Below are 19,747 nucleotides of genomic sequence, written 5' to 3'. Positions count from 1 at the left end.
GCATTACAGGCATATGTGAGTAGTGTGTTCGAGTAATTAAGTAAACAAGAGTATGACAACTCATATATTGTGCATATATAAGGAGTCTATATACAAAATGAAATAATACTGGCAGCGGTGGGATTCGAACCCACGCCATCGAAATGACTGGAGCCTAAATCCAGCGCCTTAGACCACTCGGCCACGCTACCACTAAGCACTGAATGAATAGATTGAGCTAAAAATACTAGTAAAATGTATATTTTATATATATATATGGATTTTGTATGTGATGTAAGAATAGAAAAGTGCGTATTTAAACAGGCCTAATGTAAAGTACGACATTTCAGAGGAGTCTAATGCTTAATATTTTAGACAAACTCTGTATTAGTGGCTTCACCACCTCCCCTACTGATTAAAAAAAAAAAAATCGTTATTTTAAAAATCAACACTGATACATTCAACATGGTTGCAGGAATAGGGTAATCCTATGGAAGCCTATTTCCGCCAGCCTAATTGTAACGTTAATCAGCAGTCTTTGCAGCTTAACTACATTTTGTATAACAATGCAGTTCATGAAGCTCCGAAAACACCTGTTATAAACTATAATATGCCTCTAGTGTTGTGGTTCACATCACTAATGAAAACAGTGTAAACAGGCCGATTGCTGCGGTAAGTTGCTTCATGTTATTCAGAGGCCACTGCATCAGCGAAGATCTTAAATTAACCCACCAGCATTGATAACAGCATCAATGAAGTAGCCAGCGATGATCTTTGGGTCATTGTTTGTTTTGTAAGCTTCAAGCCATATCATATCATCATTTTCAATGAAAGTTGCCACCTCAGCTACATCGGTTTTATTCTTTCACCGCCACAGCTGCTTCCTGCTCAAAATCAGCAAGCAAATTAAGTATTTCATCTGTTGTAAATCCATGCTTAAAGTAGTCCTCAATGTGCTCACAATCCATTTCATTGTCAAGATAAATAGGAGAATTTACGCCAAAAAGCTGCTAGCTTGTCTGTTGTGTAAAATATCTCATAATTATGACTTTTTATCTCATAATTTCGATTTTATCTCAAATTTTGACGTAGTATCTCATAATTTCGACTTTTTTATCTCATAAGTATGGCTTCCATAGGTAATATGGAAAATAAATAAATAAATAAAATAAGATAAAGCAAAGAAATACTTCTTCTGATTGCTTTGATAATGCCTTTGTAAGATTTCTGATTGTATGCTTATGGTCTTGCCATGACCTGTCCTCTTTAGACAAGCGTGGTATGCAATCCCCTTGTTTGTAGGTTTATTGGATTTGAAAGCAGGGTGGGGAAATCTCAGTTATGTAAAACCTAATTATGAAAAAGAGACAAAGCCCCATTAATTGTTTGCTCGCCCAGAGTACACTGGGGGGTGGAGATCTTGAAGAATGCGAAGTCCTGAGACAAAATGTTTCACTGCGGTGTTTGGATTGTTTCGACAACACACTGCAGGAAGCTCAAGTTGAAACAGCTCTGCGAACACAAACTATGTAGTGATGCTATCTTTCTTGGTAAAGCATTTTAGATGCACGCACCGATGATACCAGAGTTGATGTTTTAGACATTAGCACACAGAGAAAACTCCACAGGTTCTTGCATTAATGTTTTTTTTAATAATTAGTTTCACAGTTTCAAAAAAGCATATTGCTAAGTGCCATACTATACTGTATTTTAGTACATCAGCATTGTCCATTAAGCATCTTCTTTCACATGAGCATCACATCACATGGAAAGTGAAAGTAAAAGGACAACCTCATAACAACATTTCGAACTCGGACTTATACATAAACTGTTATTTAAGTCTTTCCGTAGTGTATGGTAACCTGATCAACACAATTACGGTTCTATATCAAAAGGAGAAAATTTCCATGTCAGAAGAATTATTCAGACAATTTGAGGCAAAGGAAATTGTTTATAAACAAGTGCACATTTCTTATGATTTTTTCCATTTACCTCTGTTTTATTTTTTTCAATCACCTGTGCCACACTGATTATGTACATCCACAAAATACGCACCTCAGTGTACAATTACTGTCACACTCAGCTGACCAATCTGCTTTAACAACAAAGGAAATAAATATAATTTAATCTTCTTTCAAAAAAAATAATAAATAAAAAAGGAAAATGTCATGAGTCATGCAAAGTGCAGAGCTGTTATGCGTCATACTGGCAGAAAGACACTCGTCAGAAGCTGTGCAGACATGAAAACAGTTTTCCAGTGTCCACTCATATTTCTCTGGTAACACTCCAATGACCCTCGACTGGTGAACCAACTTTTGTCAACTTACAAAAACCAACTCACATTAGCTATTAAGCTAATTATCGTAAACTCCTGAGTCTTTAGTTATTACGTATCTACAGTTTTTCATCCTATTACAACATTCCAACATTTCTGTTTACATAAGTCATACATAACAGCTACGTCTCCAATTTAGGTCAAGTCTCCCAAGCACCAAGTGATCAAAGGATCACAGTGTTAACATTACATAAACCCTGAATACTGTCGGAGGTTGTACAACACACTGAAATGTACTTTTTATTAGTCGAGGATCTGAGAGTACATATACTATAAATATCTCCCCATGAAATATTTCTTTACCACCTATAGTTTTCTGTTTGTGTTTTTTCAAATGTGTTGTTCACTCTTACTTAGCTGCTTTATAACACTTCATTTTTCAATAAGGACGGAGTAAAATTAACAGTGCTGACTAACAAAAGCATAGGCGTGTCGAAAATGACAGGAGATAAGAGGATTGCAGCATGTCAAGTATATTGTATCCACACCCTCTGGATGTTTTTATAGCAAAGCAACATCCAAGTTTCTCCTTTGTCAAACACTGACAGAGACAAACAAGTCCAAGGATTATGAATAATAAAATCATCTTGCAGAGCCCTGGGCATCACTGTCCTCGACTGGATGTCTGCTGTCACCGAGGTCATCTTTGGTCATTTGGATGCAGGTGAAAATCTCCTTGAAGAGAGCCTTGTACTCGGGCTGCTTGCCGTCTTCAACAACGACTGTCATTTCAGACAGAGCCACTGAGGACCGGCGGCGGCGGGTCCGGCCGCTCGCACAGGGACTGCTGGATGTCTGGACAGATTTATGACTGGGCCTGTCTGCCTGCTTGCACCGCCGCAGCAGCTCGTCATATTTCACCTAGACAACAAACACATAAAAAACACAAAATAAATCTTAAAATGGAAATTCTGCAACAAGATTACCTTTTCTCTGAATATTCATCATGCATAAATTGTACCAGACATGTTATGAATACTACACCTGCAGAGCGCTGTACTGTGCATCCACCTCGTTGAGCAGAGAGATGCCCCTCTGTTTCACCGCCTCCGCTCGCCTTACACACAGCTGCTCGTGACCACGGCGAATCTCGTCTGTGTTAGTCGCTCTCAAACCGCTGTCACTGTTACACCTCTGCCGGATGTATGTTCTCTGCTCCTCTTCCTTTTCTACCTTCTCATCCATCTCATCCTGCACCGGTCTTTCTTCTGAGGCAAAGAATACTGTATCAGGCAGCAGCAGAAGGTCCGGTCTTCTGGCACTGAGAGAGTGCAGGGGACAAGTGGGTATCAAGTAGGGACAAGTATTTTAAGGAAATGACATTTGTTGTAGGTCTGTTGTTGTGCTGTTTATCCCACACATTTTTAAACATCAAATTCAGGGATGTTTCAAGGACTCTCCAGGTCCAATTCTAGGAATCAAGGCAGGTAGTCGTAAAACAATGACGCAACTGCAGGAGACATTTGCAGACAGCGGAAAGTAGCCTACATACTAAAGTTAAGTAAAGAATACATATCAAAAAATCTTCAATTTCCGTTTTTGCACAAAAAATATATAATTCAAGCACTTTCAAAGACCCATATCTATTAAAAAATAAATAAAGGCCCCTCTAATTCACAAACTTTCAAAGATTTTATAGACCCATGGGAATCATTATATCAAATGTTGTAATCTCAAATCTCAGTCATCAAGTTGCAGCCAAAATATGACAATCTGAATCTAGTTTGTCTAGAAGTCAGTCCTACCTGTTGGCACATTCAGCGCGCCACAGAAGATGCAGCTGCTCCACTTCGGTCTCAAGCTCCTTCTGCCTGGCCCGGCCGCCGGCCAGCAGGGCCAGCTGCTGTTCCAGGCCTCTGTTCTCGCTAGATGTCAACTCACTCTCACGCTCTGCAGCCTTCCTCCGGCTCCGCTCCACAGCTATCTGGCTCTGAAAGGTTTGGACGGAGCGCTGGAGAGCCGCGTTCTCCTGCTCCGGGTCTTGGCCTCTGTCTCTGTCATAGAAAGAGCCCGGACCAGATGACCAGAGTCCATCCACACGCAGACCATGGTGGGCTAGATGCCTGAGACAGGACAGAGAAATGTCAATAAATGTGTGAAAATAACACTTTCAGAATAAGACAAACAATGAGATCCCAATAATACATGGACAGGTGCAATTAAATGTACAAAGAAGTGTAGCCAAGGGTATCATTTTCACTGGTGATGGGGGCATGTCTCCCAACTATTTAAAACCCTATTTTTGTCCCAACTACTTTTACAGTTTTAGTTTGATTCACTCACTAACACCTCAGTAAATAGTGTCCAGTAGGGAACAATGTTTGGGGGAATTCTTTACCCAAGGTCATAACTTTCATGCAACCCAAGAGAGAGAGACTACTTAGGGCTGAAAAAACTAATTCACCTCCTCCACATGTTTTTCTTTTGAGGGAAACAAAAATCATTTCATTTATGCTTTTAATGCAGTTAAGGACAGTGCTCTACATAATAAAGATGGAAATAGGAGGTTATTTATCATTAAGCGTTAGGTCTTTATCAAGGAAAAGCAAACAAGATTATAGATCTACAACTGCTAGACCTCTAACTTCATTGTTTCCATTATGAAACGAAAAATACGCCCTCACGTGCTGGCATGGAAAATTGTCTGTAAACATAAACACATTTTATGTTAACAATTGTTTATTTGACCTTCAAAAAAACAAGATACACATCTGCTCTCTCTCACAAGTGGCATGACAAGTAGCGAGCTAAAGCAACAGTTGCGTGTATGTATCAGTGCACTGCTTACAATGAGGGAGGATAAACTTCCTCCTACTTTGGATTATGTCTAAATGTCTGTTGCGGCTCTAGGTGACCCGTAGAAGTCCAGTCAGCATACAAAGGGGATGAGACAGCAGTGCACCGAGGGTAAGAGATGATCAGACAGCAGACAGGAGCTCTTACTGTTACTCATGTAAAGATGCAGGAAAGTCTAACATCTGAACACATTGCCCTGGGTTTAACAGGCAGATATATCTGAATATGTTTTCAGTACATTTATGTCAAAATGCCCACATTACATACTGCGACTAGGGCTGTATCGAAGGTCATTTTCTTAAGCTTCTATTGAGGTTTTCGAATGAAGCTTTGAATGTCTGTTGTCATACTTTATAATGTCATCACCTTAAAAAGTAGAGGAAAATGTATATAAATGTAATTTATGGTGCTGTTACATTGCTGACCCATTAATACAGGTGCAAGTGGGAGAGCATTGGAAATTTGGTTTTTGAAAGGCTAAACGCCAACAATAATGGATTGAAGCAGAATATTTTGTAAGATAAAAAGATGTTGAGAATTTCGTAAAAGATCACATCTATCTTTTTTCTATGAATTTTAACGTTTGGACTTTAACGCTCTGGAGTTATTAGAAATGTCTGGATCGCAGAAGTCAGAAACAGTCCTACGCAGCCACCACTGGAATAATACTAATTATATTAGTGTAGCCTAATCTGTATTTGCAACTGTGCAGAAATACCGGGTTTAAATAGAATAAATAGACATGTAATAGGAAGAATGGAAAACAAGCTGTGCAGCATTCGAATGTGGATTTAGAATTTGAACGACAACGTTATGAAAGAAGCTTTGAACTATGTGGTAAAGCCCTAACTGTGACTTTATATCACAATACTGTCTGGATCTCCCGCTCATTTTCTCTTTCTGAAAAAAGTCCCTCTGTCTCTTCCTGTATTTCTGCCATTGGCGCTGTACAGCAGGTCATGTGCAATGACACACACATACAAATACCTGTCATGGTGTAAGTCGTACAGCTCTTTGAGACAGGACACACTCTGTGCTCCGAGGTTGCGTCGCTGCTCTGCCAGCTCTCTCTTGTTTCGCTCTGCCTGAGCTGTCTTTAGCTCCTCCACCTGAGTCTGCAGGTCCTCCATGTAGGTCTGAAGCCCTTCAATGGTCTCTGTTAGACTAAAGAGGAAAGAGGAGAAAGAATAATGTGGCACTGCACCTTATCAAATATGTGATACATAGTTATGTAAAATAACATTTGAAGGCCAAATTCACTGATAAGTGAACGGACCTGCTGATCTTCTGCTGGGCCAGACGGCTGTCCTTCACTAGTCTCTGGTTGCCTTGCTCCAGATCCCTCGTGGACATGTCCAGCTGCTCGTACACTTTTGCGTGCTGGTCGTTCATCTGACGCAGCAGGTCCACCTGCTTAGTCAGGTACTGGTGGACAAGAGAGGGAAATTACAAAGATTTAGCTTGGTTTGTGTTTTAGATGTCCGTTATACTGTATCTTAAATAAATGACGTGTATAAATCAGTTTGTTGTTGTCTATTCACCATCTTCTACACTGTGAGCATTGGCTGCTTTTCTCCGTGTTATATACATGCAAACTGAATTTGTTTTGGGTTTTGACCTGTTGGACGGATTGAAAATGTTACCATGGGCCATGGAAAATTGTGTTGGACATTTTTATTTTTATTTTAACTGATCATGAAAGTAATTGTTAATAGCTCTACACATGTGTTCATAGATGTGTTGATTCATAATAGGGATATGTATTATATAATAAATATATATATTCAGTTTGATATGAAATAAAAGCAGGAAATCTCCGTATTTGAGAGGCTGAAAACAGCATTTGCTGACATCTTTGCATTAAACATTACTTAAACAATAAAAAGATTATCAAAACATTGTTGCCGATTATTTTTGTTGATCGACTTGCAGCTCTAATTCAGATTCATGAGAGAAACACAAACAAGAGTCTAAATTTATGATAACGTTATTATCAGACACTTAATTATCACATATTAAAAAATGTCGAGCAGCCACACCAGCCACACGTGAGGTCATTTGAAATGTTCGACCCATAAAAGAAAAGAAAAACAAGAGCCGACGTAGCAAGTTTGACACACTTTTACATTTGGTTTTATATCCCAGGCTAATAAATGTTACCAAACAGACAAAGGCTTCCTTAGAAACAAAGAGATGCCAATTAAGAGCCTTTAAAATGGAAATGTCTGAGCTTTATTGCATGGTGAATAAGAATGCACTCACTATCTACAAAGATGTTTCTGCTATAGCCCTCCATCGTCTTTCAATTAAATTACTTTTCTCTGGTAGAAAGCAATGCAACCATTTGTCTAGTGCAGCAGCACAGCGCTGTATCACACACTGCATGAGGATGAGGGTCAGAGTGACGTATGGGGATTACCATATCAACCTCAATAAATCCTCAAGCCACTGGCCCTCTAACTGCCGTAAACAAATTAAGGCACTTATCTTTATTGGCCTGCTGAATGCCATGTCCTCAAACTCAAATAGATCAGCACCGTCTGCATATGCCAAAATGAAATGTCTGAGCATTGAAATGTGAGGTCTTTTCATGTTAATAAGCTTTCCCTGAAAACTCACAAGTAAAGCAAAATCTATGCTCTGCTGTATTAAAGCAGACTGACACACGCCAGAGAGTTTGATCTAGTATTGATTTAGGGAATAGATGAATAACATGTTCATACTTGAACAATATCCCTCCCATGGACACTACACGTTACATTAACGCACATCTTTGGTGACTATATCACTGTACACTGCATATTCTTTTTATACATCGTAATGTGAACATTTGCACATTCTTGGACAATTTTGCACATTGTAGCACAAAACTGCCATTTCTAAAAACTGCAAACCTCTTTCATTTTAATTCAGAAATATTGTACACATTTATATTTTTCATTTATTTATTGAAACTATGTTTTTTAATTTTTAAGGTTTATGTAATGCACTAATACATATATAATTAGGTAGACACACATCCTGACAACAGGCCGTACCAAAGGTTCACTAGGTCAGTCTGGTCAGGATTATATTAGCTTTTACTCCATCCTATTTAAAGGTGAGAGACATTCACTATGACACCTCCCCTGCAGTGAAAGAGCTTTGCAGACTGTGGACTTTTCTCAATGAATCTCCCATTGGAGGATTTACATAGAATGTTTTTGCAATAAATGGAGTATGCATTGCTCAAACACAGTCCACAGACAGTTTTTATTGCTGCTGGAGCCTCATGAACTTGGATTAGTTCCTTCCTAACATTTATCACCTCTATCTCCAGCAGCTGCTCCTGGTTGGTGGAGTACATCTGCTGCAGGGCCTGCTCCAGCTCATGGTTCCTGTCGAGGAGGGATTTCCCAAGCTCCGCTGCCAAATGGAGATCTGTCAAAACACCGGAAAACATGTAAACACAAGATACAAGACACTTTTAATGCCCAAACACAGGCAACGGATACAACTAGACTTGTGTAAAGGGTACACACACACACACACACACACACACAGACACACACACAGACACACAGACACACACACACACACACACACACACACACACACACACACAGACACACACACACACACACACACACACACACCCACACACACACCCTACTCTGAAGTCCTTAGAGTAGTGGAGAGGAGGATGCTGCACAGAAGAACTGTTATTCTACAGATATGTACAAACAGTAAATCAGTTTGATTCAGCGCCTCTGTGGAATGCTACAGGAAGTCTTTCCTTCCTGCAGCATTCACCCTGTATCACGAGCCACCCTCTGTATCGGGACTGTGGTTCTCCTGCCCATGAAGCCGAAGATTTATGCAACTAAGACAGACCGCTCACTTTGTCAATTATTTCATCATTTAATTATAATAGTAATTAATTATGGCGGCAACTTACAATTATTTTCATTATCAATTAATCTTCCCCACAGGCCAACACCCAGACATAATCACTTGTATTTCATAAATGCCGAACAGAAGCATCAAGTCTATCACTTAAGAAGCTAAAAGCAGTGAGTATTCAGCATTTTTGCTTGAATAATACAGATTTTTTGATTATCAATTTAGTTGCTGATTTTTATTTTTGCAATGGATTTATTTTTCAGTTAGTTTTATAATGTATTGCGGTTCATTTTTCCAATGCTATTCACTGTTATCTCACCTTGCCATACAGCAAATATAAGAGTTAGGTTTTTATTAAGCATTAATAAAGTACTCCATCAATATATCTTTATATAGACATGTATCTTTATCTAAAACCCACCTTTGTGGACTTGTCAGCAGCACAAAGAACATGCATGAGAAGCAAGTATATCAAACAAGCATAACCAACACAGGACCTGTGACAGCCTCAGGTAACAAGCTTTCACCTCACGACCAATGTGATGATTTAATCACAAAAGTACGTTAAAAACTTCAATCTCATCATCTGTGAGCCTATTTGTTAAGGTTTGTGTCATCATGTCGTCAGTGCAGAGAAAACCCATATGATCAGCAACTAACTACTAAACTAAGTGTTTTTTATTAACACCGTGTACCATACCTGATGCGATAATAACTCAGTTATATTATTATGTTGTATGCAACTGTCTATGGAGTAATAACACATCAGCCCACACAGTCAGACAGAGTTTAGGGTGCGACCGCAGAGCCGAGCAGCTCTTACCATGTTCAAGGTCCTGCGGGTCGTACCAAGCCTCTCCATTCTTGTCAAACTCTTCCTCCAAAATCACGTCAGTTAACATGTTTTAAGCCGCAAAACAGTCTGCAGCTCCACCTGACAGAAACCTGACACATCGGTGTGTGAGGTCTAGCAGCTTGAAGTTGTCCGCCGTCCACCACTGTGTGTGGAGAAATGTCAACTGACATCTTCCCGGTGTGAGTGAGGCGTTAAGTCTGTTGTCTACAGCAACGTGGCAAATACACCCCAGCATCCAGCAGGTGGCAGATAGATAATTACTTTTAAAAAGAAACCTCTTTATTTTAACCGAATATTAAAATAAACTTTCAATACAATTCAAAATATAAGTTATACAGAACATACTAACAAGTTAACAGTTAAATATGTTTTAAAATGTTTTCGTTGTCGTAACTTCCTGCTTCGGTTGACAGACACTTTTATCGACAAATCAGGAAGCAGCAAATTGAACCAGAGAACTCTTTTGTCCACTCAGATGTTTGTTATTTATCTAGAAGTCCCGCCCCGCCCCGCAGACACACAATTGTTGTGAGTGCGGCAGTTGAGTTAAAAAAAAAATGTAACACACCTTCAGTACAAATGTAGTGTCTGTTTCACCCGAAGAAACATCGTGACATGAAGACATCATCATTAAGTGAGACAGCTGGAAGCTCAGTGCTGAACGCCTTTCTGCTCTGGAATATTGACTAACTTCACTATTGTTGCTATTAGCAGTACTTTGAAGCAATGCTAAACAACAACAAGAGCGTAACATAATTATTGCAAGCTGCAACCTTCTTCCGCTCGAGCTGGTTAGACCGGCAAGTCATTTGGTTGTTACCACTTGGGCTGTCATGGCCGTGGAGGAAAAACCTGCTTCCGGAAACATGAATGTAGTCCGACTTCTGTTGAATTTTGGGCTCAATCCTGCTGCTGTGGCTTATGCCATGACTACACTGGGATCTGGCATGATAAACAACATATTCAGCTTCTACTATGTCAAACTCTTTCTCAATAAGTACAAGATATCAGAGGGAGCGTTCCACCAATCACAAGTGAGTATATTATGTCGACATTGCAGTTCTTTGTATACAAATGTATATCAATGTAGTAGATCATAATAAGAATAACACTGCTGTAGTCAAGAGCAAAAGTTACATTTTTAGGGCTGTTCTCTAAAGTTCTAAAGGAAACAAGATTCCTACTTGTAACAATTTAATCACTAATCCTATCTCCGCAGGTTGTGTACATGCTGTGGAATGCAATCAATGACCCTCTCTTTGGCTACCTGCAAGATAATTCCAGGGTGCCCTGCTGCTCTCAGCGACGTCTCTCCATCCTTTATGGTGCTCCCCTCTACTCACTGGCTTTTCTACTAGCCTGGTTCCCATGGCATACCTATGCCCCCGGTGACTGGCTGAGTGGCCTACACTTGACAGTGGCACTGTGTGCTTTTGACGCCATGCTGACTTTTGTGCTGCTGGCACAATGTGCATTGTTTGCAGAGATTTCCAGCCACCATCAGAGCCGAATAAGACTTATAAAGTACAGCCAGGTAAGGAATAGTGATATCACACACTTCAGTCAACAGGGTATTTGTCCATCCTTCTCATATCCCCTCCCTTTTATTTCCCAGGTGGCTTCTCTCATTGGTTCCTCCAGTGTCCTCTTCTGTGGTGTGCTGTCTAAAAATATGGAGGACTTTGCGTCCTTCCAAGCCTTCACAGTGCTGATCGCTATCCTGAGCTGTGGCTGCATGCTCTACACGGGCCTCCACAGTGAGAGCCGCTTCGACAAAGGATCTGAATCGGATGCTCCGGGGTCTGCTGACCAGACTTCCCATCAATCAGCAATTTCCTTCTCCATGTTAAAATCATTGACGTGGCAAATTCTGACCAACAGGGACTTCCAGCTTTTTGTGTTGATGAACTTCTTCCAGGTTTTCATGTTAGCTTTCTTTAATAATTTTACCATGATATTTGCTGACCAGCTGATTCCTCCAAATGCGCTCCCATCACTTGCCAAGAGCATCATGTATGGAGCGGGATTCATCTGTCCACAGGTATTGTACCTCAGGGGCTTTTGTGTCTTTTTGTTCTCCCATTATCTAAAAGGACCATGCTGGCTGTTACGTACAACAAAGCTAATGAAAAGGGATGCATGACATGGAATTTTTTCAGCTGATACTTATAACAATAATTTCCTTCTCATGGCCAATACCGATAAGATAACCAATAATTTCACATTTTTGTATTTTAAAAAGAAGTTCATAACCTGTAATGTATGCACACCTGAGGGTAAGAAAGGCTAAAATGTAATGTGCAAAAAAAGGATGATTTAATATTCCATAGCTCGAAACCTAAACCGATCTAGCTGACATCACTATTGTTAACACAACAACAAGCTTTGTCCAAGCACCTGAATGCACCATCAACAACATGCTTGATGCACTACTTTATATATAACATGCTGCTTTGTGTTTATGTGTTGTTTCTGGACCCTTGTCTCCATCACAGCTGTTAGTGTTGAGCTGTCAGAGTCTTCTCAGCAGTCTCGGCTACTACAGGATCATCCTCTTCACCTTCTACTTGCAATCTGGAATGGCGGCTATCATGCTCGCACTCGGTCCTCAGCACTACTATATCCTGGCATTCTTCCTCACCGTTAATATGTAAGAGGTTAAACAACACTTACTCTAATATCTTTCACTTTTAAAAAATATAATTACACTATTACTGCACTTTGAATTATTCCATCACTCTCTCCCTCATCTTCTATGCAGGGTCATAATCCAGGCAGCCTTCAGTCTTTTTGGCTTGCCTTTGGCTGACATCATTGACACAGACATGCAGAAGTACAAGCGCAGGTAAAAATAAATATGATAATCAGCACTTCCATTCTCACATACAAATATACAGCACTTTATCTGGCAATACTACATACAAAAGGGAATTTACGCCATAGCATAGCATGTGTCTGATGAAGCCAATCTGTCATGTTTTATTCATTTATAATCATATTATATTCATTATTTGACTGGTGATTTAATAGTGTATCATGTTTTCCCCTTCTACAGTTCCCCTCTGTCCTCCATGGTGTTTGGGACGAATGCTCTGTTCACAAAGCCGGCTCAGTCTCTGGCTCCAATGATAGTGCTGAATATCCTCAACCAGTTTGGATACGAGCAGCTGAAGGATGCAGGAAGGGATTCTAATCCAAGGTACACAGAGTTTCTTGCTTCTCAAAACTTGAGGCGAAATAGCCCAAATAAGTCAAACTAAAACCGATGTTGGGATCTGATGTACAGTAGTTTTAATTCAGTATTAAGTTATATTTATTTGCTCTACTACACTTGAAAAATAAACACCACAATCTAAAGGGAAAATAATAATATTATAAGAGCTGTAGATAAATTGTTTAACTATTTATACTTGAGGAGAACTAGCAAAATGTCATTCTGACGACTATACAGTAGGTTTAACTACAGCAAAGATGAATGCTTATACAGAAATCACCTAACACAACTTTTAAAGGCTCAGAAACTTTGAAGTAACAGAAGTTTCCTTTTCCCCCCATCAAGTTTATAATCAACCGAATAAATGTCAGTGATTAAGAGATGGCCTTTTATTTCAAAGGTCATAACCGGTAATATAATTTCATAAATTCAGAGCCAATTAAATGTTTGCTTTGAAGTCAGATAATTGATCTGACATATATGTTGGTTATGGGCTGAAAAGGTTAATGCACAAATCTAATAAACAACAACAACAGGCATGTGTGAAAAGAAGGTCTGACATTCACTTTGCTTAAAGACATTTAGAAACACATTATCTTTCATTTTAAACAATGTGACTGACATGCTCAGGTTGTTACATTTACAGTTTCATATCATTGACAGTGTGCAGTAAGCCAAATGGTGACGCCTAAATCCCCGCAGTTATAAATGAAGGTAAACATACAAACACTTTGTGTCCATAACAAAATGTCTCCCTGTTTGCAGCGCCTCGCAGAGCCTTCACAGTGTCATGTTCTACTTGGTGTGTCTGGTGCCCATGTGTGTCGCTGCCCTGCAAGCTCTCGCTTGGAGACCGTTTTCTATACGCAGCAGTCACACAGTTGACACAAAGTACGTTGATAACTAACTTATTATATGATATTTTATCAACAGGCATTTGGGTAAATTATTTTCTGCTAAGAGATTATGTTGAAAGTAATGTGTAAATGTCTGTGAATCCTGAGTTGCTCTGAATATATACTGAAAGTACAACTGTAAAGCATCTTTGGTGTGCTGACGGGTGACACCCAGAAGATGAGCTGTAAACTATGAATCTATGTAAAGCGGAGAGACTCTTTCCTTTCAAACACTTCCTGGATAACTGGACCAAATGTAGCAGAAATCATGCCACTTTATATTCCTTGAAATCATCTTCCTTGGAAGAATCCCAGTCCTGCAGTCTTTTACAGATGTGTTAAATGTCATAATCTTTGTCCAGTCACTGACCTCAGCAGCTAATTGGCAGGAACATCCTGTACGACTGCTGTGCTCTGCAGAAAAATAGCAATTCCTCAGAGGGCGTGTGAAAAACACTGTTTTGTTTTTAAAGCTTGAGTGCAGGACTTTTGTCTCCCCCTATGGGAGTGAGAGTAATTACACAAACACCGTCAATGCTGCTTTTGAGGTACACCATCAGGTGAGCTCGCCGCATCTCCTCCGCACACAGGAGTCTTGGTCCTTGCCGTCGGTCGCTTTCTTGTTTTCACTTTAATCCTCCTCTGTGCTTAGTTTCTTTTTTTTATCTGGAGCAGCCACTCCAAAAAACTTTTCTTTGACTCTTAGAATTTTCTGCCATTGCTTCCGCCATACTTGTAGCTGCTGCTCCATCACTAGGGTCTCTTCCTCTTCCTGCCCCCTTTAGCTCTGGCTGGTTGACATAAAACCCATCCCAACTTCGGTATACTGCGAAATACAGAGGGCTCACCCTGGCGGCGATAGGATCAATCTGTATTTTGTGAACTCCGTTCATTTATATGTAAATGTCCCGCACTCCAGCTTTAATAGAGGAACTGTAGTTATTCAAACATTGAAACTTAGTGTAAATTAGAAAGTCGCTACAGAAATTGTCTAACAGCATCCTGAAACAGTCAGCTGAAACAGACGTGATACATACTGGCAGTGGAAAATAGGATGTGTCTTCCATTTCTCTTCTACCAAGACAAAAGCTGAACATTGAATACTTACTGTAGACTGAGTACTGACTACCTCCTCTGTAAGCACATTTACACCATATGGTGTAGGGGAAACTAGGTACAAAAACATAAAGTGCATTCAGTTGGATTTTTTCAGTCCAGGGCTTTCCCATTCCAGGGTTGACTTTTGATTGTATGGTTTTAGGAAATTGTTGTATTGCAATACACACAAAAAAGACATATCAGCTGACATCTGTAATGCTTTTTCCACTAACATATCATGTTATATCCATCTTTTTCCATAGTGTAATCAATTTTTTCTTTAATTGACATTCGTTTTTATATAATATGTAACAATGCGGAAGTAATAACAAATGTTATTCAAATCTAATTTCATAATTTAAGTAAATAATAGGCTCAACTTAATTTTACCTGAAGAAACCAGGTGAAACAAATATCCCAAACATTTGATTTGAGTTAAAATTTCACTTTATTTTCCAAATCTTTTTCTGAAATGTGTCCAAGATGCATTCCAAGATGTATACGCTGTTTCTAATCCACAACATTTAACCAAGCAAATACTACAAACGTATATTACATCAGACATTATGCACTGCAGTAAATACCACAATCATCAGCTCTAAACATCGGCAAAATTACAAATTGCATTTATAGTAATTCAATGTAATGCTCTGATGTTCATTTACATCAGTGGCGCCTTAACAGACCTTCGTTTCACTGCGAATAATAATATTCCAAAGAAAAGAGTCAATGCCCACACACATCACCTTTGAATTGATTGATTTATTTATTGTGGGTGTTGCCTTCTACTTATCTTCCCTTTAAATGATTACCAGCACTTGAGTAACATAAAAAAAATGTTTTTAGTCAATGCATGGCTCACACCATTTAAGCTTTAAAAAATAGGAGGCAGAAAGGGAAGAATTCACACAAGCTCTGAACTACAGATGCTTGAAATAATGGTATACATCCAAAATGTTCATATCACAGCTTTAAAAAGTGTAAAAAAACAAAAAATGCACATAGACATGTAACATCCACTTTGACTTTATAAAGTAAAATCTAATGTTAACTGCCTGGTTACTTTCTGTGGGCATTTGCAGTAAACAAACAGCAAGATACCTCACAAACACATCAGGTTGTTGAAATGTTGCCTTACTGTAAGTTCTTTGTAAGTTAATGATGATTTTTCATAGCAAATACAACCTTTAGCTTTGTTAATGTAACATTGTCTACTGAAAGCTGTACTGTATTGTATGTGAGGTCATATGTAATGTGCCTTATATGTCATTACAGTGTTTTTAATGATCAATGTATAATCAAATTACATCTGAATGTGAATTCTTCTGTTTTATTTCAAAGGTTTTTGGAAGTGTTTGAACACAATTATGCCGGGACTATTGATACACATGTGTGCTTTACTTATTTGTTGAGAAAAGTGTTCAAAGTATTACCATGAGTCCTCTCAAGGGAACTGACATTGTCTTCTGACAGCTTTTGATTTCCACACTTTTGATTTTCACTTTCATTAGTGCAAATGTGCTACTTTCTATTCTCTCTATTCCTGAAAGTACAGTACACAAGTTTTGTTTCTTCCTATCAAACGGTTTATATGGAATAAATTAAATAGATGAATTAAAAAACTCTAAAGATGGATTTTCTTTTCTTTCTTTGTTTTCAGATAAACACAGGTGTGGGTTTGAAAGGTATTAATTGTTGATTACAATCAACAAAACCATAGGAAAAACTACAATTTCCCGAAGAAAGGGCAGTCTATCACTGCTTTAACTGAAAAACTGTTGTGGTTGTTATGTCTCACTCCATGAGAAAAGGAGAACATGCACACGACTAACTTGCAGCCTTTGATTTGCTCATTTTCTATGTCACATAATGGCATACTCCGTCAGGTGTTTCATGGCTGTGGAATTTCCTCTGTCTGGATGTTGGAGGTCTGAGTCATTTAATATGACACTTAAATATTTTGATAGATGTCATCAGTTGAGCTGTTGAACTCCGTGCTTGTAGCCTGCAATGACATTAAATTCTATATGAAAATGATGGCAAAACTACATACATGCTGTAACACAAGCGATGCAGAAGTTGCTGCAACAAGAATTACCTCGGCTTGAGAACTGTTTTTGCTCACAGTTTCTTTGTTTCCGTCCAAGTTTCTTCCGCTGTACATTTCTTGCAGCACATCACGGAATAGTTTTCTTTTAGTTGAGTTATTCTGTTTGTAAAGTTAAGAAGAAATTTGTTATAAAACAGAGATATTTGGAGATATCTTTTATTGATTGTTTTGGTGTTAAGAAAAGCTGGTGAACAGAGGCTTACAGAGCCCTAGGTTCCTGTTCCTCTTTTTGCTTCTGTTGGGTTTTTCCCAGTTTGGTAAACACATTAAAATAGAAATCAGACACTAATCTATATCTACAACCTTTTCAGTTTTGCGCGACCTTCTGCTGACGCTCATATTGCAGCCATACTAGAACAGAGAGGAACAGGTACATTTCACATCAGTACATTCTCAGTTTTCAGTCTTGTTTGTATGAACTCAGAAATATCTTAACAGTACAAATTAATACATACCTTCTTTATAATAAGTGTCACTACTGCCAAGCTGTAGATGGCCAAGAGGACAAATGATATCCACAGAAGAATGTGCATCGTCATCGATTTTAAGTGTTCTAAAAACAAAAGAAAAGCTATCTGTCCCAATTCCTCTTAATCAACATATCCAAACATCTGTGCTTCGCCTTTAAAATCAGACTCTTACCACTCACTGCAAGAGTTGTACCCAACCCTACATGCTGGGCGCCGCGTGCTGGGTCGCCACTCGATACTGCAGCACAGTAGTAGACCCCGCTGTCGTTAACCTGAAGTGACATGATGTTTAAAGATGCTCCTTTCAGGCTGTACTTGAGAGACTCACTACCCAGGTTGAGACGAAGATGGAAGTTTTCCTTGAAAGCAAACCACTCATAATGCTGGCCAATGGCTGGACATTGTGAACTGATGCTACAATGGAGAACAACACTTTGTCCGGTTTTCCTCCAGATCATTTCTTTTGGCTGTGATAAGCAGCTCTCTTCTTTTTTCATGCTCTCTAAAAAATAAAAAAAATAAAAATTAGACCGAGACATTTAACAGATATAACATTAAATATCTCCTGTCCCAAAATGTGTCAGAGCTATTGTTGAAACAGAAACTGCTTAGCCTAATTCTTATCGCTTATGTAGAAAAATGAAAATATTATTCCCTAAAGGACTAATGTACATAATGCTGATAAAAACATAACAAAGACATCTTACCTGTTACTGGCAGGTAGGTGAGCAAGAGAGAAAACAAAAAAATACGGTCCATGTCTGAGGCTTGACAGCTTGTAAATGATCTCATTATTCCTCACATGGAGGTATCTAAATGTGTGACAACATGGGAAGTGGGTACATTACACTTCCTCAACACGTAGTTCGTACTTATGTTCCTGTCCTTTGCAGCAAAATGTTTTTCATAAACATGATGAATTTAAGTGTGTTTGTAGTTACATGGCAGGATAAGGATGGCATTTGTAATATCAAGTGCAAATAGATTTAAAGCTTAAGATTTACAGATAAAGTTATGGTTAGAATGCGGAAAGACGTACTGTCTATTTAAACGGGAAACCACAATCTGTCTGTTATTGCCTAATATGAGCAACATTTTCTGTAAAATGTAGTAAGAAGTGTACCGTCATCTCTGTGCATAGGTGATAGTGCAATCTAGGAATAGAGAAACATATTTTATGTGTGGTCAGAATTCAAACATGCAATAAAGAGAAATGGTGATACCACTGAGACTGTATGCTGTTCACTAAAAAGGCTGTCAGCAAAAGGGGTAAAAGAAAGCTAAATATCATGGCTACATTAACCTGCTGGGAGAGCAACAATGAGCTGTCGGGCCTCTATCCCTATATCACAACCACCATGTTCTGCATTATGTAGTATTCCTCTTCTATTACATGGCGCCAGGTAAAAAAAAAAAGCTAATTTATTATGCGCCATGTAAGCACAGTATTAGCCGTTGGATTGGATAGTTCTATAATGTCCTTGAGGAGCAATTTGGTTCGCGAACAGTTGTCAACACAACCAACGTACATCATAGAATAGATAAATAAAACAAAATATATAAATACAAACAACATACAGTAGATGTTATCATAATACAATTGCAATGAGCTAAACAAGCACCAAGAGTCCATCAGTCCTTTGTTTAAGTGTGTTTGCAATAGCAGATACAGTTTAAAATCCAACAGCCAAGGGAACAAATGATCTCAAATATCTGTTTGATTTACGCCTCCTGGAGAAAGTGTACCTTCTCCCTGATAGCAGGAATTGAAACTCTGCATGAAGGTCTGCCAGAATGGCCTTTGCCCTCTGAGTTGGTCTAACTTGATAAACATAAACAAGATCATTCAAGTAAAGTGCCAATGCTCTTTTGTCAAGTTGACTTTAAGAGATTGCTTTAAGAGTGGTAAATAAAGCCAGATTAAGATTTAAGGCCCTTGTCATGTCAGTTTTTTAATTTTTGATTACATAAGTAAATAAATACACAGAAAGTATATATATGGGACTTTTAGGGGCCCCCGGGAGCCTTAATGACCGCGGAGCAGATAACACATTGTATGTATATAAAGCAGCAGCAAAAATCCATGTTCACCACAGGTGAACTCTCTGGGC

General features: G+C 38.9%; 3 protein-coding genes and 1 non-coding gene across 5 annotated transcripts; 1 reads left to right on the top strand and 3 right to left on the bottom strand.

Moving 5' to 3' along the window:
* Positions 1–109: 109 nt before the first annotated feature.
* trnal-uag (transfer RNA leucine (anticodon UAG)) lies at positions 110–191 on the bottom strand. Its single transcript has one exon. It is a non-coding gene; the product is annotated as a tRNA-Leu (tRNA).
* Positions 192–1,620: 1,429 nt separating this feature from the next.
* Positions 1,621–10,551, bottom strand: cdr2a (cerebellar degeneration-related protein 2a). Of its 2 annotated transcripts, none has more exons than XM_029437473.1 (7): positions 10,417–10,551; positions 8,418–8,530; positions 6,387–6,535; positions 6,098–6,274; positions 4,060–4,377; positions 3,299–3,575; positions 1,621–3,175 (listed from the first exon to the last, which is right to left on the bottom strand). In XM_029437473.1, exons 2-7 carry the CDS (start codon positions 8,454–8,456, stop codon positions 2,897–2,899), a joined length of 1,239 nt encoding a protein of 412 aa, XP_029293333.1. In that variant the 5' UTR covers positions 8,457–8,530; positions 10,417–10,551; the 3' UTR covers positions 1,621–2,896. The 2 variants fall into 2 exon arrangements, with proteins under 2 accessions (XP_029293333.1, XP_029293332.1); XM_029437472.1 differs by lacking the exon at positions 10,417–10,551 and adding an exon at positions 9,816–10,073.
* Positions 10,442–16,691, top strand: mfsd13al (major facilitator superfamily domain containing 13a-like). Its single transcript, XM_029437471.1, has 7 exons — positions 10,442–10,882; positions 11,068–11,382; positions 11,464–11,889; positions 12,344–12,498; positions 12,610–12,693; positions 12,904–13,047; positions 13,828–16,691. Exons 1-7 carry the CDS (start codon positions 10,682–10,684, stop codon positions 13,967–13,969), a joined length of 1,467 nt encoding a protein of 488 aa, XP_029293331.1. The 5' UTR covers positions 10,442–10,681; the 3' UTR covers positions 13,970–16,691.
* On the bottom strand, positions 15,486–18,430 carry LOC115012051 (immunoglobulin superfamily member 6). Its single transcript, XM_029437474.1, has 6 exons — positions 18,344–18,430; positions 17,809–18,138; positions 17,622–17,719; positions 17,470–17,517; positions 17,155–17,265; positions 15,486–17,061 (listed from the first exon to the last, which is right to left on the bottom strand). The coding sequence occupies exons 1-6, from the start codon at positions 18,426–18,428 to the stop codon at positions 17,008–17,010; spliced, it is 726 nt and encodes a 241-aa protein (XP_029293334.1). The 5' UTR covers positions 18,429–18,430; the 3' UTR covers positions 15,486–17,007.
* Positions 18,431–19,747: the final 1,317 nt, after the last annotated feature.

This window comes from Cottoperca gobio, chromosome 8 (genome assembly GCF_900634415.1).
Source record: "Cottoperca gobio chromosome 8, fCotGob3.1, whole genome shotgun sequence".
NCBI classification, from domain to species: Eukaryota; Metazoa; Chordata; class Actinopteri; order Perciformes; family Bovichtidae; genus Cottoperca; species Cottoperca gobio.
The sequence above is the reverse complement of the archived record's forward strand: the minus strand, read 5'-3'. Positions and strand labels throughout refer to the sequence as shown.

What these genes read in the sequence shown, in the direction of transcription:
- cdr2a (XM_029437472.1), bottom strand. Translation starts at nt 9,894, where the DNA reads ATGTTAACTGACGTGATTTTGGAGGAAGAGTTTGACAAGAATGGAGAG. An exon ending in CCCGCAGGACCTTGAACATG is followed by an intron (nt 8,531 to 9,815) that starts GTAAGAGCTGCT and finishes GTGTTTTGACAG; the next exon opens with ATCTCCATTTGGCAGCGGAG. An exon ending in CGCGCTGAATGTGCCAACAG is followed by an intron (nt 3,576 to 4,059) that starts GTAGGACTGACT and finishes GCACTCTCTCAG; the next exon opens with TGCCAGAAGACCGGACCTTC.
- mfsd13al (XM_029437471.1), top strand. Translation starts at nt 10,682, where the DNA reads ATGGCCGTGGAGGAAAAACCTGCTTCCGGAAACATGAATGTAGTCCGA. An exon ending in GAGCGTTCCACCAATCACAA is followed by an intron (nt 10,883 to 11,067) that starts GTGAGTATATTA and finishes CTATCTCCGCAG; the next exon opens with GTTGTGTACATGCTGTGGAA. An exon ending in GACTTATAAAGTACAGCCAG is followed by an intron (nt 11,383 to 11,463) that starts GTAAGGAATAGT and finishes TTTATTTCCCAG; the next exon opens with GTGGCTTCTCTCATTGGTTC.
- LOC115012051 (XM_029437474.1), bottom strand. Translation starts at nt 18,428, where the DNA reads ATGAGATCATTTACAAGCTGTCAAGCCTCAGACATGGACCGTATTTTT. An exon ending in TACAACTCTTGCAGTGAGTG is followed by an intron (nt 17,720 to 17,808) that starts GTAAGAGTCTGA and finishes TTTTGTTTTTAG; the next exon opens with AACACTTAAAATCGATGACG. An exon ending in AAAACAGTTCTCAAGCCGAG is followed by an intron (nt 17,062 to 17,154) that starts GTAATTCTTGTT and finishes ATGTCATTGCAG; the next exon opens with GCTACAAGCACGGAGTTCAA.